A 12841-nucleotide genomic window follows, 5' to 3' on the forward strand; every position below is an offset into this window, starting at 1 on the left:
TATATGTCCATGGAAACAAACAAACTTTAAGACCTGTCACATCAAGTAGGAGTTGAAAGTGTGTACAGACATAGGCTTTTGCCAGATTAATAAATGAGGAGCCCTGAGCTGAAAAAACACTGTCAGTTCTCCACTCAGATGAAGCCAGAGTAATTGGAAGTTTGTTTACCTTAATAAAATATTTATTTTCTTATGAATACATAACCACATTCTAGATACATACATACAAACACACAAACAGTGAATATATATGCATATGTTATTATTATTGATTTAATTATTTATTACCATCATAAAACTAAGTTTTTAAAAGCTATTTCAAGGGCCTTAAGGGCTGAATTTTCCAAATTATTTCAGGAAAAAAAAGTCTTCTACTTTTGTTCAAAAAGAAAAGTGTTAAGACTTGATTATTAATGTGTATTTACAGCATGTCACGATGAAGTCGAAGAAAAAAAAAGAAAGAAAAAGCATTCTACCTTTTGATTATCTGCCTTGTAACTGAAAAATGGAAAAAGCACAAACTGTGAAGGGAAACATATATTCTGAGTCATCTGTAGACCCAAATTTGAAAGCTTAGCTGGCTGATAATAAAAAGTTGCTTCAGACCTGTTCTGTCCTTCACGGACTTGTAAGAATTGCCTGTCAGTATGAGAAGAGATAGATATTGATCTGCCTTTTTTATTCTGTTTTTCATAAGGAATAAAAAAGCTGCAGAGGTTATACTAACAACGTCCCATAAGAAAACAGCAGTTCATAACTCAGGAGTGTTTGCAAAGCATCACATGCTTTGGGCTGAGTGCGATACTCTGCATTTTGATTATATAAATATTACTATCCTGAGAATACTATGTATACCATATGTTTTCTAATATCTATTTTAAATGTGTGTAATTTTAATAATACAAAATAATCATATTTTCATAAGTATACATGTTTATCTTATATGCTCACATCTGGAATAAGGTCTTACAAATTACATATTTCAATCATGTGCCTCTAAGCACTATACATGTTAAGTATTAATGAAGGAAATAAGAGTTTGAACATTCAGTTTGGGTACACAGACAGAGCCAAACAAGTGTGTGTGTGTGTGTGTAAACTATTCAGTGTATTTACTAAAGAACACACATTCTTATTTTTAAGGTGCAAAAAATATATATCTCTGAAGTAAGGAGAAAGTATTTATATTTTGAAAATGTCTGCTCTCATCAAACTATAGCCATTCACAGATATTGCATCAATGAAACAACATCAGTGGTCTTACAGCTACAAGTAGTACAGCATACTGAGTTCCAAAACAAGTTGCGAGCAAATGCCATTTCCTCTCAGGTTTTCCTCTCCTTAGTGAAGAAGTATACATGAAGTATACATGAAGGACCCTTAGAACAGAGCAAAGGTTATAAATGAGATGAGGCCTTTCAACCTATCTTGTTCCTCCTTATTGATCCAGGAATTTCATCAAGCCATTTCCAGGATGAATCCCAAGGAATCGGTCAGAGTGGTACAGTCGGGAAGCTTGAATTGGTGTTTTAGGTGCCATGGACTTTGACTGCTTTTTCAGACCAGTAATATTTTGAGACACTCTTCTTTCAGCATTGCGCTACAGCATGTTTACATACAGTTGTATTGTTTTTGTAGGGCACAGAAAAAAGTACCATTTATTTATTTATTTATTTATTTATTTATTTATTTACATTTGGAATCACCAGTTCTTTTTTATTTTCTCTCCCTAAGTTTTGGAATTGCCAATTGTGCTAATGCATCTTGCATCTCGTCACCACGTCCCCCACCACTACACTTGTGGAGAGTGAGGAAGTACGACCAAGATCCTCCAATCTTCCAATCATAGCCGCCCTCAAGCCACCCATCATTTTACACACTGCAGGCTATACAGCCCGCACAGGAGGTTCAGAACCAATTGGCAAGTTCCTCTCGGTGGAACTGCAAACCTGCAGGTGTCCATGTAGCCAACAGGGGATGCTCATTAACAATGAGCTGAGAGAGACCTAGCTGATTTAGCCCTCCCTAGCTGGCCAATTGTAGAGCCCTCCCGGTCACAACTAGCAAATTATAAGAGATCGAACCGGTGAACCATAGCTCATAGGGCTCAGTCTGCACTTTTACCAATTGAACCATTCAGGAGGCCCTCTAGTTTAATTTGTATAGTATTTTCCTCTAATTAAATTGTATACTTCTGTACTTGAGAATGTACAGCACAAACATCAGAGTTATAACAACGTAAGGAGGACTAATGCACCATAGTAACATTATGGGTTCACAGACTCCTATCAAGCCACACGAGTCGCTGCTACAATACATTGTAAGACGATGCACATAACTGCATGAAATGCGTGTATTTGGTTATTTGGTATTTGGTCTTTCCCTTTCAGAAACCTAGATTTCAGGATCTATACATTAGATTTATCTATAGAAAAAAAAGATTAGTAAATCTGAGAGTCAACAGCTTGCATGATAGGCGGCTCACAGGACAACTTCAAGCACAGCTTAACACTGGTCGAAGTAAGCAAGTCTCAGTTTCAGCTGTGAAGAGAAGACTTCAAGCTGCAGGTTTGACAGGTCGAGTGGCAATAAGAAAGCCATTGCTAAGACGGCAAAATAAGAAAAAGAGGCTTGCCTGGGCCATGAAGCATCTCCAGTGGACTACTGAAGACTAGAACCGATTAATCAAAATTTGAAATCTTCAGTTCATCACATAGGGTTTTTGTACGCCATCAAGTATGCGAAAGGATGGTTCCTCAGTGTGACACCAACTGTCAAACATGGAGGAGGTGATGGTCTATGGCTCTTTTGCTGGATCCAGTGTCGACGACTTGCACAGAGTGACTGGCACCCTGAACCAAATGCAGTGCCATGCAATACCCTCTGGCATACGCCTAGTTGGTCAGGGGTTCATCCTACAGCAAGGTAATGTCCCAAAACATGGGATGAACTGGACAGAAAGGTGAAAGAAAAAGCAACCTACAAGTGCAACACATTTGTGGGAACTTCTGCAACAGTGTTGGAAAGAATTTTCCCAACAATATTTGATTTCCATTGTAGAAAGAATACATTGAGACACTAAACTGTATATTTTACTAAAAACTGGAAACATTGAAGTGTTCTAAAACTTTTGACTGGTAGTGTACACCGATCAGCCATAAAATTATGACCACTGACAGGTGAAGGGAATAACACTGATAATCTCGTTATCATGGCACCTGTCAGTGGGTGGGATATATTAGGCAGCAAGTGAACATTTTGTCCTCAAAGTTGATGTGTTAGAAGCAGGAAAAATGGGCAAGCGTAAGGATCTGAGGGACTTTGACAAGGGCCACATTGTGATGGCTAGACGACTGGGTCAGAGCATCTCCAAAACTGCAGCTCTTGTGGGGTGTTCCCGGTCTGCAGTGGTCAGTACCTATCAAAACCAGCGACAGGGTCATGGGTGACCAAGGCTCATTGATGCACGTGGGGAGCGAAAGCTGGTCCGTGTGTTCCGATCCAACAGACAAGCTACTGTAGCTCAAATCGCTGAAAAAGTGAATGCTGGTTCTGATAGAAAGGTGTCATGACACGTATGTTGCGTATGGGGCTGCATAGCCGAAGACCAGTCAGGGTGCCCATGCTGACCCCTGTCCACTGCCGAAAGCGCCTACTATAGGCACGTCAGAACTGGACAACGGAGCAATGGAAGAAGGTGGCCTGGTCTGATGAATCACGAGTTCAAGGTGTTGACTTGGCCTCCAAATTCCCCAGATCTCAATCCAATTGAGCAACTGTGGGATGTGCTGGACAAACAAGTCCGATCCATGGAGGCCCCACCTCGCAACTTACAGGACTTAAAGGATCTGCTGCTAACGTCTTGGTGCCAGATACCACAGCAGACCTTCAGAGGTCTAGTGGAATTGAAACCTTGACAGGTCAGGGCTGTTTTGGTGGCAAAAGGTGGACCTACACAATATTAGGCAGGTGGTCATAATGTTATGGCTGATCGGTGTATATCAGAGGAGGCTGGTCCATAGAGGCAGAAGGAGGTTGCTCCTCCTCTATTTTTGAGTGGCAAGAGGGAGATCAAAATATAAAAAAAGAGTAATTGGTTGAAATAAACCATTACCAATCTCAGTGTCATTTATAAAATAATTTCTCTCTTTGGAAAAAATCCATTATTTAAATTCTGATTAAAATGCTTCAACAGCGACACCTGCAGGTAAAGGGGAAGGGCAGGCTGTGTGAAGTGGTGGTGGGGGGCAGAGGAGGACGGGCTCCTGCTGTCCTCCTTAATCTCTTATATCAATGTAATGTAGTTCATTTTTTTTCATGCTAATCTGTTATTGGCCAAAACACACAAAATGATGCTCCAAGGGAGGACGTCCTCCCTAACCAATCAACAACTAGAATACAATATTGACATTGCGTTTGTCCAATGGTAATTTCCAAATTTCATCTTCAATTCTCTACCACTCTATTGTATGCGAGTGTGACAAACTGGTGGTAAACTTTAAGATTTTTCAGATTTAAGTTTCCCTTTTTTTTTTAAATAATTCCACATTTTCATGGTTTTTGTTTTTCCTTTTTAATCGGAGGGTGTTGTGTAAAATTCCCACTGTAACATACTGGGTGCTGTGTCACCCCTAATTGGGCTGACAGGCTTCTATTGACACATTACGCACACACAAGGCTCATTCCCATCCAGAGCCCGCAGTGATTAGATGCATCTTTCCTTCTCGTTCACCTGGCCCCTTTTTTATATTCATCCTTTGTGTTGTAATATGATATTTGTTCCTTATGGAAGATGGTGATAAACTTCAGGTGCATTACCTTACCTTAGTTGTATAGTAAGTTTGCATTAGGTTGCTAGTTGGATTATTGCTACATTTGAACATAAGAACATAACATAACTTGAACATAAAGTAGAGATAAGTTGCCAACTAGGTAAAATAACGACGCAAAGGAATTGATTTTCCTCCTGATCCTCCCAAATTCTTTGAGTCACCAGCCGCCACTGGTGTATATATATCAAATACATAAACTTTTGTTTTCTGATTTAGTATTTCAATAAATACTTTTCCAGAGATAAATTGTGGAATGGCACAGTAATAGCAATAACACTGTGTATGTTCATCTGATGTTCTAGTGGCTTGCTGCTTGTAATTACATTTAGCTGACTGAGGAAACCTACCAGGCAACAGGCAACTATAAATTGAGTTTGTACCCTCTGTGTCAGTAGAATAGTCTTCTTTCTCAAAATGTCATCCTGCCACAGTTGGACTGATGTAATCATTTTTAAGTTTTAAGTTTTGAAAGCAGAATTTGGGATATTTCTGAGGGCCATTACAAGGCATTTTCTGTAATTCTTCCTCATAATCTTGACACGGAGTAATGCAAACAAATAACTAGTGTATGCCATGCAGTTGCACTTACAATACAGGTTGGACAAATATTGGCACCCAGTGGCTACATGAATGAAACCATATTGGCCGTTATTGTAGACTAACTGACATATCAGTCAACCTCGGGTCAGATACAGAAGGTATTTTTGTAAGCTATATTTGCTTGTTATCTTGGAGAAATCAATTTAATTGCCTGTTTCAAGCAGGCAAAAAAATATCTTCCATGGCTTGGATGCAATCAAAATTAACAACTTCGACCTTTGGTGGGTCAGAATTACACTGTTTCGCTCCTCAGCCTGAAGAGATTAGACCCAAGATGTATTATTGCAAAAAGGTCATGACGTTGCAATTGCTGTGAATTTTCTGATTGACCTTTAGCAAGCCTGGAGCTCTGATTGAAAAGGCTGTGAGCGTGGGGGGGTGGGGGCGGTAGTGTAAGTTTAAGTAACTGAAAGAAGAACTTATGTTTCAGTGTTCTCCAACCTGACAAAGATATTGAAATCAATTAAAAGGGAAAACAGTACGATTTTCATCTTGGACACTGCTAGTCATTAAAAGCAGACTTGCAGTACAAAGAAGGGTCAAGGAGGCAATCATCTAGCAATACCTGCAAGTGGGTCAGTTAGCCATGACACACTGCATTTTGCTCAGACTGTGAAGTGAAGAGAGTGGGGTGGCACTTAAAGGCACTGAGTGAGAAGGAAATGAGCATCTGTCAGGAGCAGTGAGGGTGCTACAGTATGTGATTCCCCACCCATAAAAAGTATATCAGAAACACACTACATTCTCGGGGCTGGTTCGAATATGCATGGTCTTGTTAATTCTTGCAAACATTTTACTGTGATTTAAAGGCATGGGAAATGAAAGTGAAAAATGAAATAATGAAATCACAAATATCAAATATTACAAATGTGCAAGTAGCAAATCTGAAATTCAGCAAACAGATATTTACATAATCTAAAATGTGAACAACTTGCAGTTTAAATTAGTGTCAAGATCCCATAGTCAATGTTTTAAGGAGTCAATGGATTAAATGACGGCTCCTGAAATGAAATTTCAGTTTGATGCGGTTCAATACTTTAGTTTTTTTGTCTTTTCATTGTGCATATTTATAGTCTAATGAGTGATGGTCTTTTGTTTAGTGATTTGATTTCTGTCAAAATGCTGATTTGATCTAAAACATAAAGCAAATGAATAAAATAAGTGTACAAAATTTTATATATATATATACACTCACCTAAAGGATTATTAGGAACACCTGTTCAATTTCTCATTAATGCAATTATCTAACCAACCAATCACATGGCAGTTGCTTCAATGCATTTAGGGGTGTGGTCCTGGTCAAGACAATCTCCTGAACTCCAAACTGAATGTCTGAATGGGAAAGAAAGGTGATTTAAGCAATTTTGAGCGTGGCATGGTTGTTGGTGCCAGACGGGCCGGTCTGAGTATTTCACAATCTGCTCAGTTACTGGGATTTTCACGCACAACCATTTCTAGGGTTTACAAAGAATGGTGTGAAAAGGGAAAAACATCCAGTATGCGGCAGTCCTGTGGGCGAAAATGCCTTGTTGATGCTAGAGGTCAGAGGAGAATGGGCCGACTGATTCAAGCTGATAGAAGAGCAACTTTGACTGAAATAACCACTCGTTACAACCGAGGTATGCAGCAAAGCATTTGTGAAGCCACAACACGTACAACCTTGAGGCGGATGGGCTACAACAGCAGAAGACCCCACCGGGTACCACTCATCTCCACTACAAATAGGAAAAAGAGGCTACAATTTGCACAAGCTCACCAAAATTGGACAGTTGAAGACTGGAAAAATGTTGCCTGGTCTGATGAGTCTCGATTTGTGTTGAGACATTCAGATGGTAGAGTCAGAATTTGGCGTAAACAGAATGAGAACATGGATCCATCATGCCTTGTTACCACTGTGCAGGCTGGTGGTGGTGGTGTAATGGTGTGGGGGATGTTTTCTTGGCACACTTTAGGCCCCTTAGTGCCAATTGGGCATCGTTTAAATGCCACGGCCTACCTGAGCATTGTTTCTGACCATGTCCATCCCTTTATGACCACCATGTACCCATCCTCTGATGGCTACTTCCAGCAGGATAATGCACCATGTCACAAAGGTCGAATCATTTCAAATTGGTTTCTTGAACATGACAATGAGTTCACTGTACTAAACTGGCCCCCACAGTCACCAGATCTCAACCCAATAGAGCATCTTTGGGATGTGGTGGAACGGGAGCTTCGTGCCCTGGATGTGGTTCACACAGTCTTGGATACAGACTTAAACCTGTTATTGCTCAACAGTCACTGCACTATATGTAGATAAACCAGCTGTGTGTATTGTATCTATAGACAACTAGGAAAGTTAAAGATAAAAAAACTGATTCTGGTTTATGTGATCCAGAGTGAAAGGTTTCAATGATTTTTGCTAGTCTGAATGAAATTCTTAAAAAGAAAATAAAAAAAACTGCACTCTTTTGATTTCATGGTTTTATTTCTAAGCAATCAAATATGGAATATATTCTTGGAAGAAATTACAGGGATTTTAATACTTGGCTTGCTTTTTGAATTAATTGAAATTCATTTTCTAGAACCACAGATATTAATATTAGAAAACCTTACCCTTTTATTTTCTTCTTTCAAGATTACTCTGACACCAATAATTGTGCTAGCTGTGTGACCATTGGGTGAGGATTAATGTGATAATTTTTACTTACTAAGCTATTTATATTTTACTTCTATATTCAATATTAAAACTTTATCAACCATAAGAAAAATCACAAGGTCTCACAAGAGTTAATTAAGTCACGTCAGGTGCAGGAGGCATATCTGGAGTCTTACTGTGTGCTCCATAACATTAACGGAGATGATGTGGAAACGGGGTGACAAATTTGTGTTAAATGAATGTGCTTTCTTAAAACTGACTTGTGTTACAAACCTTTTGATTTGAACACACAATGAGCCCACTGATTCAGACGGCTTGAGGTATTATTGTTTTCCTGGAAATCTGTGTGCATCAAAAAAGATACGTGTCAAGAAGGAACAACCCTATTAATAACACAAGAAGCACACAACCAAAAACCTAGTTCAAATAAGGTGAATGACTTTCACATCTGGATTGCATGAATAGAGAGAAGAATTAATAAGTCCAAGGAAACGCCAACCCACACAAACTTCAACTGGAATTAGGATCACTTCTTAAGAAAAGAAAAAAGAGCAAGCTTGATGATAGAAAAAGCATCAAATTCAATTTACTCATATTGCACTTATTATGTGATACTGGTCTACAATGTTTTAAACTCCATTCCATTTTATGCTAAAGATCTTAATTTTGATATATACAAGAAAGAAAGTAATCTGTAAACCAGCTATTACAGATAGCCAATCTGCTCTTATTAGTATACTCACTACAGTATTGATTGTATTCATGCATATTTAGGTTCTTGTTAAATTGGTTTAGCTGGTGTGGCTACAAAAGTCAGGACAATAGAAGCAGAGCTGCTGAAATCTCACCGCACACAAGCCATTAGTCTCGGCGGCTGGTTTCTGAACTTGATAGAACTTGTGAAAGGAGTGCTGCATGCACAAAGACCCCTGCGCTCCACTTGATCGATAGCTTCCTTGCCTCTCTTCCTTAGTTGTGTTAATGCAGCGCATTAATCTGTTATAAGTAAAACTCGGGTCTCACCGCAGCTTCGGAGCACAGATCCCAGGTCAAAATGACATCCAAGGCAAAGGGGAATTTTTCATCTTAATTTAGTCACGTTGTGCAGAGGAAAACTGCTGGGGCTGCAGACCAATTGCTCATCTACTTTAATCTGGCCATTGTTTTTATTAAAAGCTTTAGACAACATCTGAGTCGTCAAATCAAGTAAACATAAAAGATCAATTTGTTCACTGGTTCCTGTCTCTCTCTGTCTGCTAAAGGGACATTCAATTCAAAAGATGTTTTACCTTAATATCAGTTAAAAAAAAAAAAAAAAAAAAAATCTGAGCTGATGATGCTTTCAGTCTTTTTCATAGAACAGTTTGTTATGGTTAAATTGTTAGCACGTTTAGGTTGAAATTATAATATTCCATAGCATTCAAAAGTCACTTGGAAATCTAGTAGTTTGTGTTTTTCATAATTCTTAAAGCCAGTTCAGTTAATTCAAATTAAATGGAGATGGATCTAACGTGGCTTCATCACGTTTAAGCCTTTTTGGCTGGCTAGTGTCTGAGCTGAGTGTCCCCGGCATTCTAGCAGTTGACTATTTAAGCAACAAATTCTGCTCATTTTTTTCTTTAACCTCATTTGGCCGTGTGTTTACTAACACTCTACCTTGGATGTGGTAGATCAGACTAGTGATGTACATGACCTGATTTTTCTGTTTAAGGTTTGTTTTTTACCTGCAGACTCACTCATTAGCATGTCCATTTCTTTCTGAAATCGCATTGATGTTTGTTAACGTATTCCTGCTGACAAGGCACTTGGTGGTACCATTCATGTATTGCTCTACAATAAGTGACCCTAGCACTTAGTTTAGGCTATTACAGTGCCTGGTTGAATGTGAGTTCCCTTCCATTAAGAAAACCAGATAAATGAATACAAAGATGAATGCTGATACTCTGGTTACTGTTCCTGTAGTCACATACAATAACATTGCTGTTTGACTGCTGTCACCCTGAAAAGCAGACGTGTCAAAAAGGCATCAGGCCTAGTCTTAAGGCTTTATTACAGGAGCTTTCCACCAATCACTGATTGGCAAATTGAAAGAGAGAATTAAGTGTTGTACTGTATATAGACTTACCATAAAAATAGTTTAAAATAATCCAATTTGTCATTATTAAAACTAATTTATGAGATTTTTCTCACTGTGGATTCTGAGAATTATGGTGTACAATTAACAAACAATTTCCCATATGGAGTATTAAATAAACTCGGAAATATTAATTTTGCCAATAAAATTATAATTGCATTTTTGGGGGCCTGAGGCATTGAAGGAAGATTTCTTTTTAAAGGGCTTTATTTTTTCTAAGCCTAGGCTCCGATGCTGTATAATGTAATTAATTGAAATTATTTGGCCTACCTTGAAAGGTACTTTATCTGAAACTGAATTCATTCTTATTCTAATTCATTTTTTTTAATCCAATACTCCAGAAACTGTGGCATTTAATGGAAAAACTGCTGCTGTGTACATGGTTTATTTATCTACTAATAAGGTCCCGGTGGATAAACCCTGCTTATACCAACATAAAATGTGTAGGTTTATTACAGAGATCGATGTTGGTTTACAGCACTCTGAACTGTATTGTGAAATTGAATTTCTTTCAATGCAATATTGACGTGACCACCATGCTAATCTGGGTTGGGTATAAATCAGGTTTCGTTTTATATTTAAGCTGACTACTAAATAGAGACACCACACAAACATTTATGAACTATGAGGCTCTAACAGCGTGTAGTCAATGTAGTAATTGAAGGGTCATTTCCTGTCTCAGACTTCAGTGAAATGGTTCCTGGATGTTCATTATAAAAGCAGTTTAAATTGTGGCTGGATTCATTGCCCTATAATGTACTGTATCTGTTTGTATAACCCTGGAGAAATGGGAAGATTATCCTAAAACAGTGGTCGGGAACCCTGGTCCAGGGACTCTTCACAACATACCTGAATAGTATCTATCCTAAACTGAACCAATTAAGCATTGATTCCAGGTGTGACCAGGTGGAGAACCAGGGTTCCCCACTGCTGTGGTTGTGAAATGGATTACAAATGTATGCTCATTTTTCCTTATTTGGCCTTCTGTCAGCAGCTACCATGATCAAAAACATAAGTCATTAAATTGTGTGATAACAGCAGTTAATTAACTTTCACTGTGTGTATTCAGGCAACTTAAATGTATTGGAGAGAACTGATGTATGTTGTCTTGTTCTTTGCAGAGCCTGCTGGTGAGTCACGGATGAAGCCTTGCCAACTCTGACCTGGGGTCCATATACTGGGAGCAGCTTTAAATGGGATGGAAATTGTTCGTTCCAATGATTATTTTAATTTGTATTGTGATGAGACATAGATTGTTAAAAGCATGCAACGACTTCCTTTTCTATTGGTTCGCTATTGTTTCAGGTTGCACTATACCCCTTTCAGGGGGACACTACAAAGAAAAATAATTCCTTCTAATCTTGAAATAAAATTTGAAGAAAGAAAATAAAAATAAAATGTTTCTCAGTACTTAAATATCAGGTGACTTGTAAATGACATTTGTTAGTTCACTCAACGTATTGCTTTATTAGCATTGACGCAAGTTGCAGGTTTTTTAAATTTGATCCCAAAGTGAAGTTATTTGTAAATGAGTTACACCTCCACAGATTTTGTTTTTAATAACTATAGTGAAGCTTTACAATTCCATAGTCATTTTTGAATTATTATTATTACTATTATGAACATTGGCCTTAATATATAATTATTTCCTTTTTTCAGTAAAGTACATTTTGATAGACCATTCCTGGTTAAAAAAAACAAAACAGGCAGCTGTTTGCATGCTTAGATCAGTGGAATGAATCCTCACAGCTTTTGTCTGCAAGGAATTAATAAATCCAATTAATCACTGAAGTCTGTCAGGAACGAACACGTTTCTTAATGTTGTTTCAAGTGACTGTGCTTAGGATGCAGGTTTTAAAACTTATTACAGCGCATTGTCACAATGCCTCGCAGTAATTAAGAAACAATATGAAGCTGGCAAAGGTTTAATGCTTGATTTATGTGTATATTTCATTCATCTGAGGGGCAATTTGAAAAACATGTCCCATCTAAAGGAATCCCACAATCCTTGCACTCATTTAATAAAGCATTTCTTAAGGGATTTTTACACATTGTATACTTAATTATGTAGTGGCTCCGTGTAAGAAGCAATTTTTATTTTTATGGATTTTTTTTTACTACATTGTAAAACAGTTTGTTTTACAGTGTTTAACTACAATACATATGTATGGCTTTTAAAGGAGGGCTTTGGTATTGTGCATTTTTTATTTATTTTAGATGCCTTTATGATTCCCCTGGTAAAAACTTTTGAAAACCACTCTAGTGAAAGTCAGCCATCGTAAGTGTGCCCTGTAATTTTGCAGTTGTCCCTTACAATGATCTCCCTTCACTTTCCTACACATAACTTAATTATCCTCTTTGCCAGGAACACAGCTTCGCACAATAACACAAGAATATAGACCTTACATCTAAATCCCAGACCCCCTGAAGAAGCCCCTTTATATCTTGCTGCTAGTCTGTTTTGTGCAGTTTTAATCCTGTTTGGAAAGGGGGAAGAGTGGAGAAAACCAACAGAGTAGCATTGCACATTTTACACACCACCTCTCTTACTTGGCTCAATCAACTGGATTTTTTTTTCTGAGCTGAATTGGTTTGAGCTAATGGAAAATGCTTTTATTAACTAAATCACTGAATACA

General features: G+C 38.1%; 1 protein-coding gene across 3 annotated transcripts in view; it reads left to right on the forward strand.

The window, feature by feature from the left end:
* LOC136739466 (MICOS complex subunit mic25a) overlaps positions 1-12251 on the forward strand; it is a 182136-nt gene extending 169885 nt beyond the window's left edge. For all 3 annotated transcript variants that reach the window (XM_066698362.1, XM_066698364.1, XM_066698363.1), the window contains one exon: positions 11326-12251. In XM_066698362.1, the coding sequence (XP_066554459.1) occupies positions 11326-11349 (24 nt within the window). In that variant the 3' untranslated portion in view covers positions 11350-12251. The remainder of the gene's footprint in view (positions 1-11325) is intronic.
* The last annotated feature ends 590 nt before the right edge of the window (positions 12252-12841 follow it).

Source organism: Amia ocellicauda, chromosome 3 (genome assembly GCF_036373705.1).
Source record: "Amia ocellicauda isolate fAmiCal2 chromosome 3, fAmiCal2.hap1, whole genome shotgun sequence".
Lineage (NCBI taxonomy): Eukaryota > Metazoa > Chordata > Actinopteri > Amiiformes > Amiidae > Amia > Amia ocellicauda.